The sequence below is a fragment of the Mesoplodon densirostris genome, chromosome 14 (assembly GCF_025265405.1).
Source record: "Mesoplodon densirostris isolate mMesDen1 chromosome 14, mMesDen1 primary haplotype, whole genome shotgun sequence".
Lineage (NCBI taxonomy): Eukaryota > Metazoa > Chordata > Mammalia > Artiodactyla > Ziphiidae > Mesoplodon > Mesoplodon densirostris.
The window spans coordinates 18,893,043-18,920,795 of record NC_082674.1 but is presented as its reverse complement, the minus strand read 5'-3'; the positions used below and the strand labels follow the sequence as shown (position 1 = coordinate 18,920,795).

The window sequence follows — 27,753 nt, the reverse complement described above, 5'->3', positions numbered from 1 at the left end:
AGAGCTCTTTTGCTCCCTGAATATTCCCTCCTACTGCCTTTCAAACATCCTCTCTTATATAAGTGTATTAATTATCGTTTTTGCATTTTTGTTTTTAAGTTTCTTCTGTTTTCCTCAGTGTCTTTTTTTTTTTTTTTTTTTGGCCCATGCAGCTTGTGGGATAGTTCCTTGACCAGGGATTGAACCCCGGGCCCTCAGCAGTTAAAGTACCAGTCCTAACCACTGGACTGCTAGGGAATTCCCCCCCTCAGTATCTTTATGTACTCTTTTCCTATTTGTTTTGTTCTCATTCTTTTCTTTTTTTTAAATTAATTTTTATTGGAGTATAGTTGATTTACAATGTTGTATTAGTTTCTGCTGTACAGCGAAGTGAGTCAGTTAACCATATACATATATCCACTCTTTTTTAGATTCTTTTCCTCTATAGGTTATTACAGAGTATTGAGTAGAATTCCCTGTGCTATACTGCAGGTCCTTATTAGTTGTCTGTTTTATATATGTGTTAATTCCAATCTCCCAATTTATCCCTCCCTGCCACTTTCCCCCTTGGTGACCATAAGTTTGTTTCCTACATCTGTGACTCTATTTCTTTTGTGTAAATAAGTTCATTTGTACAATTTTTTTTTTTTTTTTCTTTTTGCGGTACGCGGGCCTCTCACTGTTGTGGCCTCTCCCGTTGCGGAGCACAGGCTCCGGATGCGCAGGCCCAGCGGCCATGGCTCACGGGCCCAGCCGCTCCGCGGCATATGGGATCCTCCCAGACCGGGGCACGAACCCGTATCCCCTGCATCGGCAGGCGGACTCTTAACCACTGCGCCACCAGGGAGGCCCCATTTGTACAATTTTTTTAGTTCTCATTCTTTTCTGTGAGTACCATGAGAGCACAGTCTTGGCAGTTTGGTTATAGGTAAAAAAAAGAGGTAATATAATATAGTGGTTAAGAGTATGGATTCCAACCCCAGCTCCACCCTTACTGACCATGTGATATTGGGCAATTTAATTAATCTTTTGTGTTTCTAATTTCCCATCTATAAAATGGATAATAATACCCACCTTGTGTGGATTTTAGGAGGATTAAATAAATACATGTAGGGAAAGTACTTTAAACAGTGTTTGGTACATGTAAGTGTACACACAAGTGCTCTCCCAGATAAGTACATAGACAGATAGACAGATAGGCAGGCAGGTTAATAATATATGCTATCATTATTGTGATTGTTTTCCCTAACATCTTAGTGGAGTGTCTGTTACATATTAGGCACTCAATAAACATATGCTGAATGAATAAATGCTAGAGACAAGGGAGGACCTCTAATAGTCTATTTTCTTAAATGGTTTTTTATAAGTCCTTCTGTGTTCAGCCTGAAGCATCCCTGCATCCTACTGTATTTCTGAACCTTTCTGTATTTCTACAGTGACTTCTTCGATTCAATGAGTGAATAAATAATGTTCTTAGGAGATGATCAAGATGTTGAGAGATGAAATATTGATAACAGTAACACTGATAGTTTATATTTGAAGGAATAGCCATTAATTACTCATAGTTTTTTTTTCCCCCTTTATTATTCTTAATATTCAAGTCATTTCAGAGTCATTCTCTAAACTGTTGAGAAGTCTGTTCTGGCCAGAAAGCTTTAGTGTCCTTTTAGACAGGGCACAGAATATTTTTGCAAATGACCTCTCTTAAAGAAAATTATTAATGAATTATTTAAAAATATTATTCATTATGAACCATATTTTATGTATACATTATAATTTTTGATATTTTACATTTGAAGCTTGCTGTTAAGAATGGTATATTTAAAAAATTTGTAGCTGTGTGTGGTGGTGGATGTTAAGTACACTTATTCTGTAATCATCTTGCAATAGATATATATATCAAACCATTATGTTGTATACCTAAGACTAATACAAGGTTATATGTCAGTTATATCTCTATTTTAAAGAAAAGATTGTACAGAAAATATACACTGATAGAAGAAAGTTTCAAGGGGCTTTTAGTTTATTAGTATACTTCATTTATTAACATGATGCATCTTGTTTCTTACTGCTTTGCAGGCAGATATAAGTATAAAATTATGGAAAAATGGATTCACAGTCAATGATGATTTCAGAAGTTATTCTGATGGTGCAAGTCAGCAGTTTCTGAACTCCGTCAAAAAAGGGAAAGCAGTCTTTGTAAATAGAGGGATATTTATTTATTTATTTATTTATTTTAAATTAATTATTTTGGGCTGTGTTGGGTCATCATTGCTGCCCGCAGGCTTTCTCTAGTTGAGGAGAGTGGGGGCTACTCTTTGTTGCGGTGCGTGGGCTTCTCACTGCGGTAGCTTCTCTTGTTGGGGAGCACGGGCTCAAGCACGTGGCCTTCAGTAGTTGTGGCACGCGGGCTCAGCAGTTGTAGCTCAAGGCCTCTAGAGCGCAGGCTGAGTAGTCGTGGCGCAAGGGTTTAGTTGCTCCACGGCATGTGGGATCTTCCCGGACCAGGGCTCGAACCCATGTCCCCTGCATTGGCAGGCGGATTCTTAACCACCTTAACTGTGGCTGATGGGCCACAGCCAGTTTCAGTGACATCAGGCACCCTCCCCTTCCCTCCTCCGGACAGGGCTTTCCCAGGAGGTGGGATGAGAAGGCTGGCCACAGGCAAATTTTACAGACTCAATAGAAGATAAACCCTTTAATTTGTTTCTGAAACAATAAATCTCAGTGGGTCTTTCTTCCCCAAAGACATGGCCTCTAGAAAACGGTGGTTCCTGTGCTTTTATAAGATAAACTTTCAGGGGACTTCCCTGGCCGCCCAGTGGTTAAGACTCCGCACTTCCACTGCAGGGGGCACGGGTTCCATCCCCGGTCAGGGAACTAAGATCCCGCATGTGGTGAGGCACAGCCAGAAAAACAAAAAGATAAACTTTCAGAAAAATATTTCCACGAAAGTAACTTTTGTTCATAAAAATGATGGATCTTCGGTGGCTCAATATCAGTCAGTGTCCGCTTCTAGAAACAGTGTCATCCACTTAGCTGTACAAAGGGAAAGAAACACCTCATGCCCTGCTCAGTGTATCCCCACCACTGGCCCCATTCGCTCCCTCTGGGGTCTTCTGGCCTCGCTGCATCTGTCTCTCTCCTAATTGGACAGCCCAGCATGTCCGTCTGTCCCCACTCTGCCCACTCACGTGCTGTCAGCCTCTCTCAGACATCCAGTGGAACATCAGGGGAAACGAGTTCTGTGTGTCTGTCCTGTCAGGTAGCTTTGCCATCCAAGCAGGTTGGTGGGCCTGGTGCTCCCACAGGAAGTCTGCAGACCAGGCTGGTAGGGGCTTCCTTTTTCCAGGAATAGTTGCTACTGGTATGCTTTCCAGGTCACAGGTTGCCTGGAGCTGGGTAGTCAGGGGCACAGGCCTATCTGAGATGTCCTGCAGTCAACAGGCAAGACATGACAGGTGGGGGTCCTGGAGCCCAGGCCACTCCCTTCAGGAGAGTCACCGAAGACGCCATATCCCAGGGGAAAAGACAGGTCGTGTGTAAACTGTGAAGCAGGGGTGCCGAAGGGCTGAGAAGAAAGGGGGACTTGGGAGTCCAGAAGACGCTGCTCCTGCCACTCCAGCTCACACGGGTCTCAAGTTCAAGCGAGGCTGTAGCTGGTCCTCCTGTCGGAAAGGGAAGAAGCCAAAGGGAAGGAGGACGTGGGTGGGGCCCCGTGGAAGTGTCAGTGGCTGCTCCTTGTCTCTCTAGCAGCTCCTCCCCTTCTAAACCCCGTGAATGAAGCTAAAACCCTGTTCTTCCGAGTCCCACCAAGCAGTTCCCCATCCACCTGTTATTCCCCGAGTGTAGTGCATGAGCTCAGTAAGATGGGCTGGAGTCCCAGGCTTTCCACAGCAAGCAGTGAGGGACCCATGACGAAGCCACTTCCTGCCTATCGTGCGTGGTCCTCTGTATCTACATGGACTCGTGTTTGTAAACACATGAGCGTCGGCAAAAACGTGGACAAGGCTCGTGAACGTCTGCTGGACCAGACGTGTTGATGCTGCAGCGCCTGCTTGGCCTCAGGCTCTGGGCTGAGCTCTTGGGACGCAAACATGAAGAAAACAGACCCAGCTTTCAAGGTCCCCCCAGTCCACTGCGAAAGCCAGACAGTGAGCAGATCACCCTCGGGCAGTGGGATCGGTGGTGGTTCGCAGGGGGAAGAACAAGGTCAGAGAGAGCTGCTCGGTGCAGCCTGCGGCGGGGAGAGTGGGAGACGGCTCCCAGGCTGGAGGGTGGTGCCATCCACCGGGACCGGGGCACAGCAGGAGCAGCGATTGGGGAAGAAGATAAATTCGGTTTGGGGCCCATTTAGACTGACTGCCATGCTTGTGGGACATCAGGTGGAGGTGACCAAATGAGAGCCGTGCACATCTGCATGCCTCCCGGGCGTTGGCAGCCCTCCTGTGTATACCCGTGTGCGAGAGGTGCCTACCTCCCAAGGGAGCGGGAGCTGTTCCGACGTGGCACCTTTGGAGTGGGGCCGACCAGGAGGATGCACAGACCGATGAGGATCATGCAGGTGGGCATGGCACCGATGAGGACTTTGAGGGTCACCACTACCTGTTCCGCCTGCTTGCAGGCTCCTGGCTTATACCCCGCAAAGCTGGGGAAACACCATCCCATGCATCCAGCTCAGAGCCTGGCTTCCTGACAGAGGGGTCCCAAATGCCCAACCCAATGCTATCCTGAAACTTGGATAGTTTCCTGGCCACATCAGCCTAACTATGGTTGATGGAGTGTGATGGAACGAAGACACCAGGGAGGAGTTCAGAGAAAGCTGAGAATGTGGGAAGCAGAGGCTTCAGAAGGGGTACAGCCACCAAGAAGGGCCCCTCCTAGTCATGTGCACAGAGAAAGCACCGTCCGGACCCACGGGTGACCCCTGGCTGGCTAAGGTGGGGGACTCTGCCCTCTGCTTCCCACGCTGCTAGTCTTTTGTGCCTCTGGTACAGCCCAGCTCTGTGACTCACTCCAGGCTGAGAGTGGAGATGCCCAGGGCGCCTGCACCTGAAAGCTTGGTGAAGAAGACATAGGATGAATAGAAGATGGTCTCCAGCCCAGGGCCGTGCTGGTGCTGCAGCTGGAATTCATCCACCACATCTGGAAGCATGGACCTGGGGGAGGGGGGTGCAGAATTATCCCTTTTATCCTCTCGACAGCCACCAGCCCAGGAGCTCTCTGGGGACAGAGAGTGAGTCAGATTCACCCCTGGGTCCCCGCTGCCCAGGACCGGCCCACAGAGTCAGGCAATATTTCCCCAACACACAGCTGTCCACCATGCCTGCCGCCTGGCGCTCTTTCGGGAGGGCTCCACAGATGGCGCTGGCAGCCTCCATCTCCCGCAAGGCGGGGAGGGCCCCTCCCCAGCGCAGCCTGTGCACAAGGCCTGGGACAGCAGGTTGATGTGAAGGAAGGATACCCAGTAGGAAGGACGTGAGGCTCCCACTCCCATTTCCCTTCACCCAGCCTACCAGGGTAGCAGCAAGGACACGGCAATGCTCACTCCAGATACAAAGGCCACGACGTATGCCACGGGTGCTGTGGGCACAGCAGCCAGCAGGATTGCAAATGGCACCATCCCCTAGGGAGACAGACACACTAGCTGCTCCCTCCACCTGCACCACCCCCCTCAACGGCTCTTTGATGCACACACTCATCGCTCTACTGATGACCCCCTGCGCCTGGTCCCCTGCTAGGCACTGAGCACTGCTGGCCCCCAGGAGGCTCAGGCTCCAAGGTCACTACCCACCCCCCCAATTTCCCTGCAGGCCTTGCTTCCTGCCTCACTCACAAAGATCCCGAAAGCCGACATCCTCTTCCCAAATCGCTGCAGAACCCACTCCCACATCGGGGTGCTCAGCACTGCCGAGACCTGTGAGCGGACAGAACCATCACAGCCCAGGACACGCCGCCTGCACCTGTGCCTGTGCCAGGCCCTCAAAGCCCTGACTTTTAGGAGGGACCCTCGACGTTGACCTTGCCCCCTGGCTGGAAACAGTGCCTGTGAACTTTATGACCCTGGCCCCAATTCCACCCTCGGCTGAAATGCAGGTGACCAAGACCACAGCAGAGTCCAGAGCACTGACCACCGGAAGTCCGGCCACGTGTGTCATGGCAAGGGTCACACATCCCCAACTCAGGCCCCCGAGCGCCCTTGCCTCTACCGCCCCAGGTCCCCTCACCAGGATGGTTATCACCAGGCTCTGCACATGGTCATGTAGCCGGGAGGCGTGTGCACAGAACAGGACCAGGTAGCACTGCTCCACCTGAGGAGGTCGCCAGGAAGTGGGCGTGTATGGGAAATGGCAGAAACGTGGAAGTCAAGGCCAAGGCTAGGGTCTCAAGTCTGGCCTCCCCTTTGGGACCTCAAGCGTCCGGTTCCTACCGCCATCACGCAGTCCCCTCCCCAACGAAGGACGCTTATCCCTGCCACAGGTATAAATGCCATTCCTAGTCCCCCTCCCCGGCACAGCTGAGAACCACCCAGACAGCGTCAGCTTCCTGGTGTCTGGGCCCTGACCCTCCCCAGCCCCACAAGCTCTAGGCAGCTTTCTCTCCTCCCAGCACCAGCCTCGCCAGGCGCTTGCCAGCCACTGGTTTCTCTCTGGTGCCGTGGGGACGAGAGACACCCGAACCTACGCAGGGTCAGTATGGCCAGAGCCAAGCCAGTGGGGATCAGCCTGGCCAGAGGTACCTGAACGGCTGCCGAGATGAACAGGAAGGAGATGACCAGCTTCAGGTAGGGCGGGTGCCGGACTGTGAGCCGCAGCCCAGCCAGGAAGCTCAGGCCCTGGCCGGAGGCTCGGGCAGAGGCATCTGCAACACAGGAAGGGGACATCTTGGCTTGGTGGAGTTCAAAACCCAAACCCACGCCCAAGAGGAGCCCGGCCGCAGCTTCTGCTTCCCACACCCTGCCTGTACCCCGCACCTACCCGGTCGCTCCTTCACCCCCAGGCAGAGCAAACTACTGCACACGGGGTACGTCACAGCAACCACAGTGGCTGCAATGGAGTAGAGACGAGTCTGTGGGACAGGACAGGACCTCAGTGGGGGTGATGTCTCCAACCCACGGAGGTGGGGATACCCAGGGGCCGGGCAGGAGTACCTCCCAGTGGGAGCAGAGGGACCCTCAGCCCAAGCCCAAGGATGCGGGGTGCCCCTCCTCCCAACCAGCCCAGCAGGAGAGGGAGATCTAAGGGCCCAGAGTGGTCCTTCTGCTGACCCTCTGCCTCCTGCGGGCATCCATGCCACTGTGGGTCTAAGCCCCGTTCGCCTCTCTCTCTCTTTTTTTTAAGCAAACGTTCATTGGGGCTGATTTCTGCGTGCTAGACCCTGTGGTTACGGTGATGAATAAGTGATCCTGTGCATCCACAATAAGGGGCTTGGAGTGGGTGGGGAGACAGATCCAGGAGCAGACAGTGTGATGCATGATGACGCAGATAAATGTCAAAACCAGAACGGTGCTACGTAGCATGCAGAGGAAGACACATATGTAATAAAATACATTCAAGGCATGCATGGGAGTAACAGCCACCCAATTCAGGACAGGGGTTGCCTTTGGTGGGGGAAGAAAGAGGGAGATGGGCAGGGCTTCACCAGTGTGGATCCAGCACAGTTGCACAGGGTCCCACATTCAGAAGGCACTGCACTTGCGAGTTAATGCTCTGCTGTCTTGAAATTCGTGATGATTTTATCTATGAATTTGTGTTTCGTAAGTGAAGTCGATGGAACAACAGAGCTGGAACTACCAAGAGGCACCTGAATGTTTCTCGCCTTGGCTCACACGAGGCTCCGCCTCTCGGGAGGGGTTCTCAGCCTCCTGCTCCCTACTTCTTGGCATCCCAGGCCCTGCCCAGCTCCTGCTCTCCAACCCAAGGCCACTGCCACCCTCTGTTCCGCCCTCACCCAGACAGTGACCCAGTAGCTTTGGAGAGGGCACTTGTAGAGGCCTCAGTGGGGCCTAGGCATGGAAGAGGGGAGGGTGAATCTGCAGGTCGCAATCCCTCTGATCCCAGGCTCATAGCACCATGATGGGGTTTGAGGGCAACTGGGTGGAGTCTCTCCCCTACCCTGACTCAGGAACTCCCTAGACCGGGGCCGTTGGCCACGGGAAGGGGAGACTGACTTCCCCGCTCTCTCTGGGGCTCTACAGCTCCACTGTGCACTGTGCTCAGGCACATTCGGTAGCTGGGCTACAGATGGGTCTGGGGATGGGGGGTACACAAGGACTTCATTGTAATGTTTTCTTACGGGTGGTGAACCATGGGTGTTGGTGGTATTATTCTCATACCATTAATTCCCAAATGTCGGTGGAGGTGAGTGATGTCATTTGCTTAAGGAGAAAGGGCTGGGGGGTGGATAGAAGATGAACTTGATGGATAAATAGAGGCACGTCCCCTAATTGCTGAAAAGGGACCTGCTTTGAGGAGACACGAAGGGGTACTAGCCCTTTCACACTGGGGGTGGGGTTGGCGTTGGCAGTCACCCGTTCAGGGACGGGTAGGACTGGTCATAGGTCAGGTTTCGCCCAGGGCTCTGCCAGGACACCAAACCGTTCTGCTGTCTCTCTCCCCTGTCCCTGCCTGTGGCCCTTCCCCACCCCATCCCTTCTCTGGGGTCCGCCTCCTCCCCTCCAGATGGCCTGCTGATCTGTTGTCTGACTCCATGTTTAGAAGGCACCCAGCAGAAGCAGATTTAGCAGGGAGGACGGAGGGCATGGGCTCAGCTACAGGAGCAGGGAAGGAACGAGAGGGCATGGTGTGCAGAGCTGAGCCCCCAAACCACCATGAAGAGACCTGGGGGAGAAGCGGCCCTGGAAGAAACAAGTTACCTGAAGCAGGGATCCCAGTGGGTCTGGGTAGCCTGGGCACTCACCGCGTTGGGGGAGATGGCCACTTGTCCTGGGAGCGCAGTCTCCTTGCACCTGTGGGACCCGTGGGCACCAGACACGATGAGTCCATGGACAGTGGCTCCCATCAGCGTCCCTGCCATCTCCAAGGTCATCCCTGGGACACAGCGTGGAGCAAGGTGACAGCTCGTGGGGCCAGGGGCAGATCCATCCCACCCCACGCACCCCACGCCTGCCTGCACTCACGGTACACGGTGGCCGAGTCCCGCTCCCTGGGGCTGGGGGTCAAGAGCATGGTCAGTGCCGTGTAGGGCACCTGGAAGAACTGAGGCACCGGGCAGAGTTTAGGATGGCGCCTGCCACCAGACTGCCAACCCAGGCCAGCAGCTTCCTGAGGCCAGGCCTGCGCCAGGCTGGCACGTCCCCACTGATCCCCTCAACCAGGAGTTAGGGGCTGAGGGACAGGAGGGGCACCCAGCCTGGAGCTCACGAGAAAAACTAATGGTCTTTGGCCACCTGGTAAGTGGGTGGGCAGCGGGGACCTGGACCCCTATCCCCAGCACACACACACTTCAGAGGGGCCTCCAGCCAGCACTGGGGTTCCAGGAGTCCAGGCCGAGGAAGGGGGCCACCAACTTACCGTGGCCAGGGCCTGGAACAGGCAGTAGAGGGCTGTGTACCAGAGGCCGCGCAGGCTGGTGAAGGGGGGCAGGAACCACAGGAAGAAGGAGGCCAAGGCAATGAACGGCGTGCAGCCTAGCACCCTGTGGAAGCACAGCCCAGGTGGAGCGCCCCGCGGCATCAGGACAGAAGATGCAAAGGGTGGGCCTGGAGCAACCTCACCCCTCTGGGTTCAAGTTCTCGGCCCCTGGAGAAGCCCTGGGCTGGGGCTCTCAGGGTAGGTGGGAGCCATGGAGGGCGCGAGGTGGCCGAGGGTGAGGAGGTAGCCAGGAGTAGGGGCTGGGGCACTTAGTGGCTGGGTGGTGCCATTCCCTGTTCCTGGGGCCACAGGCAAGTCACATCTTCTCTGTGAGACCTTCCAAGACACCCAGCTCAGCCTGGCTGCACTCCTAGACCCCCAGGGCCAGGCCTGCGACTCTTGGAGGGTTTGTCCAGCTCCGTGCCACCAGGTGAGGGAGAGGTCTATGGACACCTGCATGACTCAGTCAGACCCAATCCACTCCTGTCACCTACTGTTCAGACTTGTCCTCTAACCATCCACTAAGCAGCAGATGTGACAAACACAGTGACCTCAAGCCAGGGGTGGGTGCCAGGATCCTGAGAACCATGGGGCTGCTCACCAGGGCATGAGTCGTCCAGACCCTGTCCTCCTGCTTCTGTTGATGAAGAACCCAGCCAAAGGGTCGGCAGCTGCCCCAGACACCTTGCCTCCAAACAGGACAAGTGACACCTGGGCAGCAGGGATCTGAAAGGGACAAGGGAGGGGATAGCGAAGGCCTGGCAGAGTCAGAGAGGGTGTCTAGGCCTGCCCGCCCATCAGGAAGAAGATCTGGGAAACTGACGGGCCAGAGCCACAGCGCAAAGGTTTTTTGGTCTCTTCCCCAAGACGGGAATCCAGAGAGCTCCGAGGGCATATGTGCACCAGTAGAGAAGGGGGAGGGAGTGATAGCTGTTCCCTAGCACATTCCTGTTATACTTATGCCCGGTCACTTTCGGAGAAGACTTGAGAGATCCTCCCCTGAAGGGCTCAGTGCAAGAAGCGTGCACTGAAGCTGACAGTCAAAGGCAGACCTTGTGTTTCACAGTGAAAACGTTTTATTGATTTTTCTGATTACATAAATGATACACTCTAATTATAAACACATTCAAACAGTACAGAAAAATATTGAGCAAAGCTCATCTGAAATCCCACCATCCTGAGACAACTGCCAGGAGTGTTTTGACCATCCTGGCCTGCGTTTCCTTATGTGCATCTGCAATTTATAATTTTACACAAATGGGATCGTATCAGCGTCATTTTAAAAAATCACAGAAAGATAAATAAATCATGGATACCTTATTAAAAAGTCCTTTTTTGTTTACCCTCTATCCTCCACCATTCCCTCCTATAGCCAACATTAACACTCTGGCAGATATCCTTCCGGAATTTACTTTCCCCATGCTCATCCTTTAATCATGTACAGACATATATACATCCATATACCCATGCACCCACATATATGGGGCATGTTTTTGTTTTGCTAAAATAGGATCATTTTATATACCCTTCTCTAAAACTAACTTTTCTCACTTGACAGTGCATCATGGAAATCCTTCTGAGTCAACTGGTATAGATCTAACTCATTCTTTTGAGTGACTACACAGTAGCCCATTATGTGGATAAAACCCAACTTATTTTCCAACTACTTCTATATTTTGGGGCATTCATGTTGCTTCCCACTTTTCCACTACAAACAGCCTGCAGTAAACATCCTTGAGGAGGTTGCCCTCAATAGCATTTGTTTTTTTCTCAGGCTCGGGTCAGAAGTACCATCTACCAAGCATGATGGGGGTGGAAGTAAAGGTGGGGTGAAAGGACCAGACACCAAGGCAGATGGAAGCAGGGGGCCCCCGAGGCTGCTGCCCACACTCACCTGTGCCACATCGAGCAGGAAAAGTTGCAGGTAAAAGGCTATGGCGCTGGAGGCCACCTGGTTGGGGACCCCTCCAATGCCGTAGCACACCTTCGTACAGAATGAGAGGCGACCAGCTCCGCTGTCCTGGGGGAGACACAGGAGCTAAGCCCCCACAGACACCCAACAGCTCCCTCCAGCCCCCTGACTTCCAAAAGCATCCTGAGGTCCCTACGTCTTGAAGGCTTTTCCAGCAACCTCTCAGTCCTAATTTGTCCCAAATCATCTTAAAAGGAAGTGAGACAGAAAAAGGAAAAAAAAAAAAAATCCTAAACCATGACCTCTAAGCATTTCCAGGGGGAAGTTCTTCCTTATATTTTCCCACAGTGCTTCCTGCTGCAGTCTGCTTTATTCTCCAGGTCAGCAAACCAGAGTGAACTGGGGGTCGGGAGGCCCCTAACTTTGCCACCAGCTTCCTGTGTGGACTTTGAATAAATCACTTTATCTCTCTAAGCCTCATCTGTCAAATGGATATTCCTGCCAACTTCAAGGGATTTTATTTTTACATCTTTATTCGAGTATAATTGCTTTACAATGGTGTGTTAGTTTCTGCTTTATAACAAAGTGAATCAGCTATACATATACATATATCCCCATATCTCTTCCCTCTTGCGTCTCCCTCCCTCCCACCCTCCCTATCCCTCCCCTCTAGGTGGTCACAAAGCACCGAGCTCATCTCCCTGTGCTATGTGGCTGCTTCCCACTAGCTATCTACTTTACGTTTGGTAGTCTATATATCCATGCCACTCTCTCACTTCGTCACAGCTTACCCTTCCCCCTCCCCATATCCTCAAGTCCATTCTCTAGTAGGTCTGCGTCTTTATTCCTTTCTTACCCCTAGGTTCTTCATGACATTTTTTTTTTTTTTTTTTTTTTTTTTTTTTGCGTTACGCGGGCCTCTCACTGCTGTGGCCTCTCCCGCTGCGGAGCACAGGCTCCGGACGCGCAGGCTCAGCGGCCATGGCTCACGGGCCCAGCCGCTCCGCGGCACGTGGGATCTTCCCAGACCGGGGCACGAACCCGCGTCCCCTGCATCGGCAGGCGGACTCTCAACCACTGCGCCACCAGGGAAGCCCTTCATGACATTTTTTTCCCTTAGATTCCATATATATGTGTTAGCATATGGTATTTGTCTTTCTCTTTCTGACTTACTTCACTCTGTATGACAGACTCTAGGTCCATCCACCTCACTACAAGTAACTCAATTTCATTTCTTTTTATGGCTGAGTAATATTCCATTGTATATATGTGCCGGATGTTTTGATGAGCAAATGAGGCAATGGCTCCGGGAGCTGCTTGTTAAATATTCGGGACTTTTGCAAGCCAGTGATTACTGGCAGCCTGAAATTGGCCATGGTGAGAGTATTTACACCACAGAAATCAGTAAACAGCAAAAATCAGAGTTTTTCTTTTCTGGAGAGACTCTTTACCAACCCACCACTAAAATGAAGTAACGCTTATGACCCCAAATAATATGTGTGTGTGTGTGTATATCCCTATATATATATCCCTAAGCTACCCAGTGAACTCCAGACTCAAACTAAACTGTCTACTCACAGCCCCACATGGTTGCCAAACAGGCATTTCAGCTTAGCATGGTCAAAACACAGCTCCTGATTTCCATCCCATTGTCTTAACCTCTTAACCCTGTCGTCCTGTCCCCATGGCATTAAATAGCCCCAATGTCCACTCAGCAGCTCAGACCACAAACCTAGGAGTCATCCCTGATTCCTCTTTCCCAATTCCCCTAATCTATCAGTGACAGCCTCCTAAGTGGCTTCTCTGCTTCTACTCTCGTTCCCTACTATCCACTCTCCATCCAGCAGCCCAACTGATCTTTTCATAACATAAATCAGATTGTGTCTCATCTCGGCTTAAAACCCTCTAACAGCTTGCCATTACAGTTTGAATAAAACTCCAAGTCCTTCCCATATTGCCTACAGGAGCCCACCCAATCAGCCCCGACTCCCTTTCCCACCTCACTTCAGATAGCTCTCCTCTGCCATGGTAGCCTCCTCCTTCTTGTTACTCAAAATGACCTTTTCTGTTGCTGCCTCAGGGCCTTTGCACTTCCTGTCCCTTCTGTCTGGAAGGCTCTTCCTCCCGGTCTTTGCAAGAGCTGACTCCTTGCCATTCAGGCTGAAGCCTAAATGTCATCTCTTTAGAGAGGCCTTCCCTGACCACCCAAATCTCTCTCTCAGTTGTACTAACTACAGGATATATTCTTATTCATTTCCTGCCTCTCCCCACCAGCATATAAACTCTCTGAGAGCATGAGCTATATAACTTTGATTCACCACCATGTCCCCAGTACCTAGAACAATGCTGGGCATATAGACAATATATATATTTGTTAAAAGAATAAATGCCATGAAGACACTGTGGAAAGTGCTATTTCTTCCAAAGACGCTGGGAATCCTTCTCTTTCATCGTTTGCCCGGGGATGGGAGGGGAAGTGGAGAGGCCCGTGGTTTCACCCATTTTTGTATCTTGCCAGACACCCCACATGAAAGGAAGGTCTTCCCAGATAAGGGTTTATCCAGTCCTCTGCACTCTGCCTACCCACACATGAGGCAGGATGTGGGCTTCTTTTCTGATATTTTTGTGAACACTATTTCAACTTCCAGAAAGCTTAACAACAGGCAGAATCCAACATGATAACTCTCCCCCCACCCTGCCCCCTCCATAATGGGACCCTGGTTTCCCACTAAACATACCTATCAAGTTTCTGATACATAGAAGGCACTTGAAACAGACATTCCAGCTGAAACTAGGTATATGATACAATCTTGGAATCTTGAGGAAGACAGTTTTACCTACTTAAATCATAAGCCCTTCACAGTCAACTGAGATCAAGTTTCAGATTTAGACAAATTCGACACATTTGAATGCAAACTCTGTCTGCCATTTCTAGCTGTGTGACCAGGACAAGGTACTCAGTGTGCTGAGCTTCATTTCCTCACATTTGAAATGGGGATAATACATCTCATAGAGTTGGTATGAGAATGAAATGCTAGCATTTCATGGACCATGTTTCCCCTCTAGCCATTCATCTCACCCTGAATTTCTAAATTTCCCTGGGAAGTGAGAGTCCCCAGAGGGCCTCTTAATCTTGCTTGCTTTCTTGGAGGCCACAATCTTTTGCTCCGAGGTGCCGGGAGAGGAAGCACTGAGTCAGCATAGGGAATTGAAGCCACAGACAGAATGAACGCGTTGAGCACAGGGCGGGCAGTGGATTTTTGCACTCGGCGGGAAAGTTGAGACGTCCTAACTCCTCTCCAACACAGCCACCCTGAATGACATGCACCCCAGCCCCATCCAGGGGATGGGGGAGGGGGGATGCGAGGGGCTGAGGGCGCCCCTAAGTTCCCGCCTGCCCGCTACCCTCACTTGGGAGCCCGGTTGCCAGGAAGGACATCTCTAGAGGCAGTCTCCTCAAGGAGAGCCCGGCGCCTGGAGGAAGCCAGGTTTGAGAGGGTCGCTGTGGCTGCCCGCAGCACCTGCCCAGAGACTGGGGAAGGGAGGCAGCCTCCTCACGCACCACTCAGCGTCCTGCCTGCCCAGGGTGCAGGGGGCCTGGGGAAGACCTGGAGTGCGGTGGACAAGAGCCCTAGACTGGCCCTGGCCTCACTAGGTGGAGGAATCAGCAGCTTACTTCGCTTGCCTAGGACTCGGTTTCCCATCCTGTTCTCTTTGGGGCTCCCAAACCCCCTCAGGCCTCTCGGCTCTCAACTGTCAAACCCCACCAGGGGCAGTTCAACAACCTGGAGGCTTGCCGGGGCTGGCTGAAGGCTTACGCCCAGACGCCCGGAAGGTCCCCGGGGCCCGTCCGGCCCAGCGCCCGCTCTGCGCCCGGCTCAGCCTCCAAGCCCCTCGCGCCCCTCGCTTTGCGCTCACCGAACCGGGCTCCAAGGTGTGCGCTTCCGGCGGGGGTGGCGGCGTGTCGACTGGCGGGGCCGGGATCCCTTCGGGGGACACTGCCATGGCGCACGGCTGCACGCTCTCGGTGTTATCGCCCGGCCGGCCGCCCCCGCGGGGAGGGCGGCTCCCGGGCCGAGAGGGCGCGGCGCGAAGAGGGGCGGGGCGGCGGGCGCGCCCCGGGCCGGGGGCAACGCGCGGGAAAACGGGGAAGCCGCGAAGTGCGCGGGTTCGGTTTCCCAAAGTGAAAAACGCCGGAGCCCACATTTGCCGGGGGAAAGGCTGGCCAAGTCACTCGGGACCGTTTTCCTTGGGGTAGGTCTCCGAGGGAGGGAGTGAGAGCCAGCGGCCGTTCGCGCTAAACTCGCCTGCTAAATCCTCGTGAAAGCCGACAAACAAATTCATTAGAAAAACGAAGCAATAGAATTGACCTGCTCAGACTAAGATTGTGGCTGAGGAGGCTTACAACACTCTTTTAAAAATTGATACAGGATGCCCGAAATACACATTCTCCAACCTCATACAGACAATGGGTATGGCCATGTAACTAAGTCCTGGCCAGTGAATAAAAGCTGAGTGGTGTAGGCAATTTCCCAGAAAGGTCCTTAAAAGAAAGGGAAGGGGTCACATCACATACAAAATTAACTGAAAACCCATCACAGACCTACGTGTAAAGGCTAAAACTATAAAACTCTTAGCAGAAAGCAGGAGCATATCTTCATAATCTTGGGTTAGACAAATGTTTCTTAGATAGGACGCCACAAGCATAAGTTGGACTACATCTAAATGAAAAACTTTGTGTTGTAACCTATGCAACCAGTGAAAAGACAACCCACAGAATGCGAGGAATGTTTGCAAATCATAAGGATTTGTTCTGGAATATATAAAGAACTCAAAACTAAACAGTAAGAAGATAGCCCAATTAAAAATTCGGTGAAGGATCCGAATAGATATTTCTCCAAGATAGACAAATGGGCAATAAGCACAGGAAAAGATACTCATGTCATTAGGGAAATGCAAAACTACAAGATACCACTCCACTAGGAGGGCTATAATTATATAAAAAGACAGTAACAAGCGCTGGGGAGAATGTGGAAAATCATACATTGCTAGTGGGCATGTAAACTGTGCCGGTGCTTTGGAGAAGTTTGGCAGTTCTTCAAAAGTTAAGTATGAAATTATATGACCCAGCATTTATTCCACTCCTGAGGAGGCAACAGAGATGAAAACATGATCACGCAACAACCTGAACACAAGTGTTCATAGCAGCACTATTTTTAATAGCTAAAAAGTGGAAACAACCCAAATGTCCATCAGCTAATGGCTATTTAGCTTAGGAATATTCATACAATGGACTATTATTCAGCAATAAAAACGACATGGATGAACCTTAAAAACATTATGTTGTGAAAAAAGCCAGTCACAAAAGACCACATATTGTTGATGCCATTTACATGAAAATGTCCAAATAAATAAACCTATAGGAAGAATGTAGACTTGTGGCTGTCTAGAACTGAGGGTGGAGAAAGACTATTAATGGGGTTTCTTTTAGAGATAAAAATGTTCTAAAATCAGATTGTGATGGCTGCACAATCCTGTGAATATACTAAAAAAACACTGAGTTGTACACTTTAAATGGGTGAATTGTAAGGTATGTGAATTACATCTCAATAGCTTTTTTAAAAAAGGGAATGGATATGCTTCTACTGGATGAAATGATGAAATGCAAATGTGATGGCTGGTGCCAACAGGCTATCTGAAGACCTCAAGTTAACTGGTGCTGAGATCCGCAGATTAACAATACTGGAGTCATGACTTTTGATCTAGCAGCTCTGAACTGCTTCCCTCCGGACTTCTGCATGGGAAATAAAATAAAATGTATTCTGTAAGTCATTATTTTGGATTTCCTATTACAGCTAAATCTAACCCGAAAGTATACACTACCCAGTATAAAGCAAGTCATCCCATTTTCTATGCCTCAATTCCTTAATCTAGAAAACGGGTACCTTCAGTTTCCTTGATTGCAGCCCTAGCAAACAGTGCAAAGATAACTAGGTAATGCATGTGTTAAATATTTAATTTCTTGGAAACTAAACAAACTCAAGGTGAGTTTCTTTGGATAATTTATGTTTGAACACAACACTTTATATGCAATTTCAGCAGGTTTGGAAACACTTCACTTACAAGACTTATACTGTGTTGCATGTACTACCACAATTTTACTTTTGAAGGGAAGTGGGCAACAGAAAAAAAACAAAAAACACCTCCCTCTCTTTTTTGCACAGAAATGTAACTAAAAGGCATTTTTTCCCCTAACAGTTACTATTCTGCTTAAAGTGATAGTATATTCCTAATGCAATTTTTAAAGACAAATAGACTTCAGTAAATAAAACAGGCCGACAATAATCAAGAAGCCTGCCTTTGGAAACAAAACTAAAGACTGATACACTTAAAAACATCTGAAAGGATGCACACCAATATGTTATTAGTGGTTATCTCTGAATGGTGGAATAACAGGTGAGCTAAAGATCATTTTAGCATAACTGTATAATTTTCTCCAATGAATATGAATTATCTGTGCAAAAAACATACATTTAAATCAAGTGACAAAGAGCCAAATATTAGTCTACTGAATAAGCCACTTCTATTTGAAGATTCAGTGTGATGAGCAATGTTTAAATTAAATGGTTTGTACTAAGAGCAAAGGGGTAAATCTTACTAAGGAGTCTTCATGCTAGTTCAACTAAGGACACAAAGGATGGTGTAAGTAGTAAACACAACCATTGAGTTAGTATTAAAAATATCACATTTTAACACTTCTGAGTACTAAATGAAAGTAACATTGGTTAAAGTACCTGGCAAACAGAAAGCACCTAATAAATGTTTGTTGATTCTCAAACTGAATGACTTTAAAATAAAAATGACAAATGCATCCCTATGTAACTATCTCATAACAAACAAATGTAAATTATCTCACTGATCCTTTTAATGAACAGTAAGTATTTCATCTTTAAGACAACAGTTCTTTAACCATTAGCAAGATTGCTTTCAAAATACTTCAAGGCACTGAAATAGATGCATACATAATTTCAACACAATTAAGTATAATGAAAAGTATTCTGAATGACAGAAGTATATAAAATAAATAAGGTCATCTTTATAACCTGGATAATGCATAGTAATTTAACCAATAAATGAGAATCTGTAAAATTAGATATGTACTTCTGCATATCACCCCCAACAATGGTTTTACACTGATTGATGCCACTTTTGAAACTACTTAGGTCAAACTATTCCACATCTAAGATGCTGGCTTTATTTTCAAGTTTGCCTTTCCTTGCTAAATTCGGTTTGTTTTCTAAAGTCAACATGTTTTGGGTATTCTACATATTTAACTAACAACTTTAGAATTTTAAACTTTAATGTAAAAAGCTTTATCAGATGGTTCTCACTTTAGAAAACCTTTAAGTATATCATCCACATTAATCAGAGTTTTCACAGTTAAAAAAATGAGGGTTCTTGCTGATGGCAGGTCTTTCTCTACAGAACTTCTCACTGGGGTGTATTCTCCATGTACACACAAGAAAATCTCTAATGTGTCTTTTGGTTATTACTATAAACTGGAAAATCCACAAAGGAGGTCTTTTTATATGTACAAGAAAAATATTTCCAACAAGAAGCCCCTTTATAGAAATATATGGAGAATCAAAAATTGACTTTTATGCAAATGAAAATTATAAAATGCTTCATGATAGGCCTATATGAAACATTTTCTTACAGATTCTTGAAAATATATTAACAATGACTTACGTTATATCTGATTTTACCATCCCCTCATTTTTTTAAGAATGCCATTATTTTTGTTTTACTAAAGAGACGACTCTACCACAGCCGTAAACGTTACAGACAATAAATATTTTCTATTATATGTCTGTTCATTTCTGAGGGTATATGACAAAAGGAAAAGGCTCTCCTTTGTTCTCCCTCTCTTCTTGATAAAAAGACCTCTACCACCTAGAAGGCTGCGAGCTAGAAAAGGAAGCATTCTTAAAATGAACTTCAAACGTAAGATATACCTTATAAATCAGGTCATCTAGTTATGTGTATATTTCCCTTTTGTTGTCCCTGAGCCTTTAATAAAAACCTCATTTAAATGTTGCAGCCTTGGGCTTCCCTGGTGGCGCAGTGGTTGAGAGTCCGCCTGCCAATGCAGGGGATACGGGTTCGTGCCCTGGTCCGGGAGGATCCCATATGCCGCGGAGCGGCTGGGCCCGTAAGCCATGGCCGCTGAGCCTGCGCATCCGGAGCCTGTGCTCCGCAACGGGAGAGGCCACAACAGTGAGAGGCCCGCAGACCACAAAAAAAAAAAAAAAAAAAGTTGCAGCCTTGTCTCAGCTGTGCTTACAGAAGATAAAGCACAGGTTTATCTCATGATTAGTTCAGAATTAAAGGGTGGGAGGACAGTCTAAGAACAAACTGGTGGATTACAATAAAATTTAAAGGTCTAACAGTCCGATTTCAGTTGAGTCTTGCACTGTCCATGATGCAGCACACAGGTTTTATTTTATTAGGGTGGAAGCTTAGTGCAGGATTTCCTGAAGACTGGTTCTCCTACTACATACCTAAGAATTACTTGGGATTAAAAATGTAGACATCTGGAACCCATCCCAAATACAATGAACTGTTAAAATGTGTGTGGTAGGTGGCAGGTAATAGGCCTTCTGAAAAGCTTCCCAAGTGATTCTTACATATTAAGGCCTGAGAATCACTGCAAATCACTGCTTTTATAAGATTAGCTCTTGCAAGGGTTCTGCAAGGTCAAAACTATTTTCATAATTATACTAAGATGTTATTTGCTTTTTTTCACTTTCTCATGAATGTACAGTAGCATTTACTATAGGCTACATGATGTGTGATACTGCAACAGACATACAGAAGCAGATGAGATTCCATGTCTTCTTTAAATCAGACAGTAAAGATATTTCCAAAAAATGAAATACAATGCCATGTTTCTCACTAAATCTTTTTAAATTTTGGAAAATAGACACTTTTCATAAAAATGTTCTTTATATTAACATGTTATTTTTAATGCATATTTTATAAGTTTTTATTTTAAATATAATATTAGTATTTATAACCCACATAAGCAACAGGTCTTGAGACCAAAAAGTTTGAGAACTGCTCTTTCCAGCAGACATCCAGCACCCTATGAACATTACTGCGGTTAGGCATGGCCACTTAGTGCCTTGGCACATTCAATGTATATTTCACTTTAAATATGATTCAATAGATCGTCTGCAAAAAGCTTCTTAAACTTATTGTCAGGCAAGGGGATTTAATCTGACAGGGAAATACTGAGTGTAGCCAGTTTTAGTTAAAAATCTAGCATGTTTGGGCTTCCCTGGTGGTGCAGTGGTTGAGAGTCCGCCTGCCGATGCAGGGGACACAGGTTCGTGCCCCGGTCCAGGAAGATCCCACATGCCGCAGAGCGGCTGGGCCCGTGAGCCAGGGCCGCTGAGCCAGTGCGTCCGGAGCCTGTGCTCCGCAGCGGGAGAGGGCACAGCAGTGAGAGGCCCGCGTACCGCAAAAAAAAAAAAAAAAAAAAAAAAAAAAATCTAGCATGTTTTCCTTAGTGACATCAGAATGTAATAAATAATCCTGTAATATATAAATGAGCTGTGTGAGGTATGAAATAGAAAACCATACTTTACACGACGCATTTAAAAAATGTTAATTAGTAACATGACAACCCTAGCATTAGATTCTACGTGAGTGGTGGCAAACAAATGGTCCACTCCAAATGTTAACAAAGAACAAACCCCTAATTTTTTTTTTTTTTTTTTTTTGCGGTACGCGGGCCTCTCAATGTTGTGGCCTCTCCCATTGTGGAGCACAGGCTCCAGACGCGCAGGCTCAGCGGCCATGGCTCACAGGCCCAGCCGCTCCGCGGCATGTGGGATCTTCCCGGACCGGGGCACGAACCCGTGTCCCCTGCATTGGCAGGCAGACTCTCAACCACTGCGCCACCACGGAAGCCCCCAAATCCCTAATTTTTGAAAGAAAATAAAGTAGGGGATAAACTGTGGTTCCTAGAGAAAAAAGAATTCTTTTAAATTTATACGTTTCGAAAATGTTGAAATGTATGTCAGCAGATTGATACTGACTTATACTAAGCGACACAATTTTATTCTTAAATGAAAATACATCCCAGATACTGTTGCCAAGTTAATATTTGAGTGTATCTTACCATTAGATAATGCTAATTGGGAACACTTCTGAGGTTGAGGCATAGCTGTGGTGAAAGCAGTTCCTTCCAGCCTTTTGATTGTATCTCAGATATAAAAAAATTGCATTGATGTTTTTAACCTGCCATGTATAATTTTTTAATGTATTGCTATTTAAAAAAATCTGAGACAGCTAACATTTAAACAAATCACTGCTGTTTGGGAATGATTTTTTTTTTTTTTTTTTTTTCTTTTTGCGGTATGCGGGCCTCTCACTGTTGTGGCCTCTCCCGTTGCGGAGCACAGGCTCCGGATGCGCAGGCCCAGCGGCCATGGCTCACGGGCCCAGCCGCTCCGCGGCATATGGGATCCTCCCAGACCGGGGCACGAACCCGCATCCCCTGCATCGGCAGGCGGACTCTCAACCACTGCGCCACCAGGGAGGCCCTGGGAATGATGTTTGAATGAAAGATGCTATGAACATATCTGCTAATTTATGCCGTATTAAGATTTTAAATGATATAGTTATTTAATATATCTTACGTTAAATAACCGGTATTTGAAAATAAGTCTATTTTTCTTTCTGAGTAGCCTTCTGGGAAAAGTTCACTGAATATAGTTCCCAGTCATAGTTTATTTTCCTAACTTGTACTTATTTTAAAATCTTCTCATCAGGAGGGAGTTAAATAGTGCAAAGCCCAGCAAATCTGACTTCCCCCTCATTTTGGTGTGCATGTCCACTTATGACCATCATTTTTCTGGAAACTTTCCACTCAGTGTATCAAAAATCAATGTTATGAAAGTTCTTTAAAAGGTTCAGCGGTTTTTTTGAGTCTTTGAATGATTACAGCATTCTGTAAATTGGCTTCTTCCAGTGTGAGTGTTTCATCTAGTAATTTGAGGAAAGGAAGAGCTGTTGCCAGGGAAAAGGGAGGACTTCTTTGAGATCCTTGGTATTTTTCGATGAAGTCTTTGATGTGGCTTACCCTGCAAAATAGCACAAACTATTAATATAATTTTATGAAGACCCGAATTAGTTAATTTAAGGTAATAATTTGTGATGATACCTGGCTATGTTAATACAGAATAATCAAATTATGATGATGTAAGTACTTACTTGGGCTACCTTTTAAAGGTTCACCCCTGATAATAGTCAGGAATTACTATTCCTTATCTTAGATGTGACAAGGGTATTATAGTTACATTTTGAGTCTCTATTTTTTAGAAACACACTCTGAAATATCTACCTATGAAACTATATGAAGTCTGGGATTTGCTTAACATAGTTCAGTGGGAACTGAGTGATGATGGATCATTATATCCTCTCTTTGCTTTTGCATATGCCTGAAAGTTTCTATAACAGAAAAACCTATATATCTTGCTCTGAATGGATCAGAAATGGTCCAACCAGTAATCCTACACAGACACAGGCTGTATCTCTTCAATACCACGTCAGGCTGTGCTTCAAATCTAGTTAAGAAAATTCTTAACCCAGTGCAGGTAGATTTTCAGTTAGTATAATGAACACTATAGTGTAATATAATCACTGCAGTCTTTTTTTTTTTTTAATAACAGTGATTTTAAAATATTTATTTATTTATTTTTGGCTGCATTTGATCTGCGTCGCTGCACGCGGGCTTTCTTTAGCTGCGGCAAGCAGGGGCTACTCTTCGTTGCATTGCACGTGCTTCTCATTGCGGTGGCTTGTCTTTGTTACAGAGCATGGGCTCTAGGTGTGTGGGCTTCAGTAGTTGTGGCACATGGGCTCAGTAGTTGTGGCTCGCAGGCTCTAGATTGCAGGCTCAGTAGTTGTGGTGCACGGGCTTCGTTGCTCTGCGGCATTTGGGATCTTCCCAGACCAGGTCTCGAACCTGTGTCCCCTGCATTGGCAGGCGGATTCTTAACCACTGCGCCACCAGGGAAGTCCTCCCAGTCACTGCAATCTTGAAGGTAGCTCAAAGTTATGTTCATGTAAGTATATGCGTGTGTATTTAGAAAGGGAAAGTACGTATACAGTTCATCGAAATTAAGAGGCCACTGGGAGTTCCCTGGTGGCCTAGTGGTTAGGATTCCGGGCTTTCACTGCCATGGCCTGGTTTCAATCCCTGGTCGGGGAGCTGCGATCCTGCAAGCCAGGCGGCACGGCCAAAAAAACCCCCCTGAGATGCCACTGATTCTAAGACTTGTCATTTCATATACTACTAAAATTGTAAAAAATCCAGATTATGACAAAATAGTTTCTTCAACACTAAGAATTTTTATATTTATTGAAAGAGCACTTTTAACTAATTTTCACACAAACATACATCAAATCACTTTCTTCCGTAATAAGATGACAATAAAATGGTGAAGTCATTCCTAACAGTTGACCGTTATTCAGACTCAGATCCTTCACATCACTGCTGATTCAGTCACTGATGTACATGTTTTTCCATCTAATACTCCCTTCTGTATCATCGGGTGTGTCGATGATACAGCAGTACTTTGAAAAGGTCTCCACTACTGCCTCTGGGATGGTCTTTCATCGGGCTGACGCTTGCTCTGCACATGCTTTGAGGCAGATGCCAAGGCAAAGTCAATTGTGTCATGACTGCTATATGGCCAACCAGAAATGATAAGGATGCATCCCCCTTTCAGAGATGCTAAAATGTGAAAAAATGTGCAAACAAGAATTAATGAAATATGACATCATCAAAGACAGAATTTTCCCATTCAATCCAATTCACCAGTTGCCACCCTGTGAATCTGTGCAGGTTACCAAAAAAATCAAGAAAATGGTCACTTGTATTTATTTGGGTACCAACAATTGGATAACGAAAGGCTAAAGCTTAGGGCAAAGAATATAAATTAAAAAAACCCAATAAAGATGAAAGGAACTGTGCAGTAAAAATTAAAAATGTGTACTGTGATCTCTACAATACTACTACAAGAATAAAGAAATGCCAATCTAAAAAGCTATGAGAGGATAAAAAATAATACTCATTAAGCTCAAAAAGAGGCAAGAAAGGAGGAATGAAGAATAAAAAGACATGGGGTAAAGAGAAAACAAAAAGCAAGATGGTAGCCTTAAACCTAACTAGTTCAGGATATTATACAACATTACAAAAACTGGACTAAACAGTCCAATTAAAATACAAAGCTTGCTTAATTATCACTTAATAAATACCGTTGGCCAGTCAAAGGTTTTTAAATGCTTCAAGTCATTCAGGGAAAAAAAGTGGTAGGTAACTAATTGTTATTGAAAATGCCAGAAGTATTTTTCTAGACAAAGAAGTTGGGATTAAAATATTTTATTTCCCTAAAAAGAAACAAACCTGAGTTGTAGAGAACAAACTTGTGGTTACCAATGGGGGAAGGGTAGGGTGAGACGAACTGGGAGAGTGGGATTGACATATATACACTACTATGTATAAAATAGGTAATAGGGCCTCCCTGGTGGCGCAAGTGGTTGAGAGTCCGCCTGCCGATGCAGGGGATACGGGTTCGTGCCCCGGTCTGGGAGGATCCCATATGCCGCGGAGCGGCTGGGCCCGTGAGCCATGGCCGCTGAGCCTGCGCGTCCGGAGCCTGCGCGTCCGGAGCCTGTGCTCCGCAACGGGGGAGGCCACAACAGTGAGAGGCCCGCATACCGCAAAAAAAAAAAAAAAAAAAAAAAAAAAGGTAATAATGAGAACCTACTGGCATACAGGCCAGATATGAGAGGGAGTTGTGGTGGCCCAGATCAGGGAATCCGAGTCCAGGTTGGGTGAAGAGGACATCTGTACAGGAAAGCGGCCCATCTTCCTGGTGTCAGACAGAGTCTGACCAGCAGGAGGAGGGCGCCCATGTAGAGGAAGGCAGGTGGGGACGGTTGCAGTATGAGCAGGGTTAGGAGTGTGTCCACACAGAAGAGGTGTTCAGTGCAGAGTGTCAGAAGCCAAGATGGGTTAGGAATATAGGAGAGGTGGTACACAGCAGGCTGTCTCAAGCAGAATAAAAAGAGCATTCATACAGAGGAGGGGCCAACTGCAGTGTGTCAGAACCAGAAAGAGGTGGAAAGTGACCACGCATGGGGGAAGATAGGCAGCACTGACTGCCAGAGCCCAGGAAGGCAAACAGGGCATTGGCATGAGGTGATGTGTCAAGAGACCCAGCAGGAAGAGGGAGGCTTCCAGGCTGGGGAGGAGGCAGCAGTAGAAGAAGGAGACTGGTTACATGTAGGAGAACTGATCAATAAATAAATATATTGGGGGCTTTCCTGGTGGCGCAGAGGTTAAGACTCTGTGCTCCCAATGAAGGGGGCCCAGGTTCAATTCCTGGTCAGGGAACTAGGTCACACATGCATACCACAACTAAGAGTTCACATGCCACAACTAAGGAGCCCTCAAGCCGCAACTAAGGAGCCCGCCTGCTGCAACTAAGATCCAGCGCAACCAATAAATAAATAAATATTTTTAAAAATAGTAATAAATATATGGAGAATAACTGGAGCCAGGTTTCTCACTGAAGGAAGTTAAACTGAAGAAAGTGAAGAAGTTAATTACAAATATGGAAAGGGGAAAACTAGAATAAACCCTGTGGTGGTGGATTGAAATTAGAGCTATCTATGTGAACTCATGGTTTTCGCTACGCAAAGATATAGAAATACATTTGTCAATGTGTGTTAGTTTGTGTATATATATGCATATGTGTATGTATGTAGAGACACCTGTAGCTCTTTCCACGCAGAGGGCCTGGAATGGTGGCAAGAAGTATACCTAGTAACCAGATCCTCAATACCCTTGGCCACTAAAAAGAACCAGGGCTTCTTAGAAAACGTACAGAACGAACCCGAAAAAATATTTTGTGCCAATAAACAAGAAAATGCTCAGAGAATGATGGGAAGATGTAAAAAGTTTAAAGGAGGTCCCAGGGACTTGGAAACCTATATACAATATGTTCCTACTTTAATTAAAATGAAAAAACATTTTAAGACGAGATAAAAGACTGGAAAAATCCATCAAACTAGTAGTAGTGATTATCTCTGGGTGACGGAATTTAACTTGATTTCAATTTCTTTCAGTACTTTCCTGTATTATCATTCCTTTTCTACAATTAACAGAAAAATACACACATAATGCTAATGATCAACTTAAAAACATACTAAAAATAATTCTTTCAAAATTATGTATCTAGGTAAACAGGAAAACTAATGAAATGATAATCCATAAAACAGACTGAAAATACTTCATTAATGTCCAAGAATTTCCATTGTCATGAAACATTATGCTTAGAGAACTATTTATTAAGATCCTTAGTTCTTAAAAATAGCTGTTGACTGACCTGAAAAGAAGAAATACAATTAAAACTTAGGGAACAAATCAGACAAATAATGAAATGGAAGACTCACCTATGAGAAATGTTAAATTTCTGGACAATCCTTTTCCCATTGGCTAACCAGATCTGTATATTAGTGATGGGTTCCAGACTGTTTAGTGGGACAGTAGACAACTTATTTTTATTCTCAACTTCAACAGTCTTCGCTTTAGAAACAATTTTTGGTGTAGCACTAAGAAAATCCAGACAACAAGTCAGGTGCATGTTTTTCATTAAGCAGAACTTTATCATTAAACAATTACTATAAAAACTTTACAGTAAGTATAACTTTTCGGAAGATTTTGGCTAGTCACAGCTGTTCCCTAACACAAAAAGATATTAGTATCAGTTATATCCATCATACATGATGATCATAGGAATCTAATAAAATTATGCACATCTAAGTAATTTGTAAGCTTGTGGACTGTTATGTAAGTATACCTGAAGAGTGTACTTATGTATTTGAATCGTGCCTTACAGAACAATTTTATAGTGCTGACAGATCCGTGGACTTTACCTTTACCTACTCCCCAGGGTAAAATTTCTAAAAGAAATTATAAGTTCTCTGTAGAGAACAGTCCTTGGGTTATAAAGGAAATGAAAGGAAACAAAGTATTCCCTCATCACTCTGAAAGTCACATTGGGATATTTTTCCATGTGTGGATGAATATGCATTTATATACCTTACCAATCTTCATAATTAATATATGAGAATTCATAAAAATGAAAGCAATCCTATATTTAACCTCTTTGCATATTCTGCCATAGGCAT

At 46.5% G+C, this 27,753-nt stretch overlaps 2 protein-coding genes across 14 annotated transcripts in view; both read right to left on the bottom strand.

The window, feature by feature from the left end:
- Positions 1-1,984: 1,984 nt before the first annotated feature.
- MFSD2B (MFSD2 lysolipid transporter B, sphingolipid) lies at positions 1,985-16,577 on the bottom strand. 10 transcript variants are annotated; one of them, XR_009534201.1, is made up of 14 exons: positions 15,403-16,577; positions 11,467-11,592; positions 10,174-10,298; positions 9,513-9,636; positions 9,119-9,197; positions 8,899-9,029; positions 6,957-7,047; positions 6,719-6,840; positions 6,207-6,290; positions 5,816-5,896; positions 5,496-5,605; positions 5,032-5,138; positions 3,174-3,647; positions 1,985-3,018 (listed from the first exon to the last, which is right to left on the bottom strand). XR_009534201.1 is itself a non-coding variant. In XM_060116797.1 (14 exons), exons 1-14 carry the CDS (start codon positions 15,688-15,690, stop codon positions 3,623-3,625), a joined length of 1,701 nt encoding a protein of 566 aa, XP_059972780.1. In that variant the 5' UTR covers positions 15,691-16,577; the 3' UTR covers positions 3,523-3,622. The 10 variants fall into 10 exon arrangements, 9 of the variants coding, with proteins under 9 accessions (XP_059972779.1, XP_059972781.1, XP_059972782.1 ...); XM_060116797.1 differs by lacking the exon at positions 1,985-3,018 and adding an exon at positions 4,457-4,627 and having other exon boundaries at positions 3,523-3,647; positions 4,995-5,138; XM_060116796.1 differs by having other exon boundaries at positions 1,985-3,647.
- Positions 16,578-16,733: 156 nt separating this feature from the next.
- Positions 16,734-27,753, bottom strand: part of UBXN2A (UBX domain protein 2A) — a 48,609-nt gene continuing 37,589 nt past the window's right edge. The window contains exons 6-7 of one of the 4 annotated variants that reach the window (XM_060116808.1): positions 27,016-27,174; positions 16,734-17,278 (exon numbers count right to left, since the gene is read on the bottom strand). In XM_060116808.1, the coding sequence (XP_059972791.1) occupies positions 17,233-17,278; positions 27,016-27,174 (205 nt within the window). In that variant the 3' untranslated portion in view covers positions 16,734-17,232. Of the gene's footprint in view, positions 17,279-21,917; positions 22,635-23,884; positions 24,290-27,015; positions 27,175-27,753 lie in introns of those variants that run through there. The other 3 variants (XM_060116805.1, XM_060116806.1, XM_060116807.1) reach the window with 3 other exon arrangements.

What these genes read in the sequence shown, in the direction of transcription:
- MFSD2B (XM_060116796.1), bottom strand. Translation starts at nt 15,690, where the DNA reads ATGTGGGCTCCGGCGTTTTTCACTTTGGGAAACCGAACCCGCGCACTT. An exon ending in TGTTCCAGGCCCTGGCCACG is followed by an intron (nt 9,198 to 9,512) that starts GTAAGTTGGTGG and finishes CCGGTGCCTCAG; the next exon opens with TTCTTCCAGGTGCCCTACAC. An exon ending in CTTCTTCACCAAGCTTTCAG is followed by an intron (nt 3,648 to 5,031) that starts GTGCAGGCGCCC and finishes CCTTTCCGACAG; the next exon opens with GAGGACCAGCTACAGCCTCG.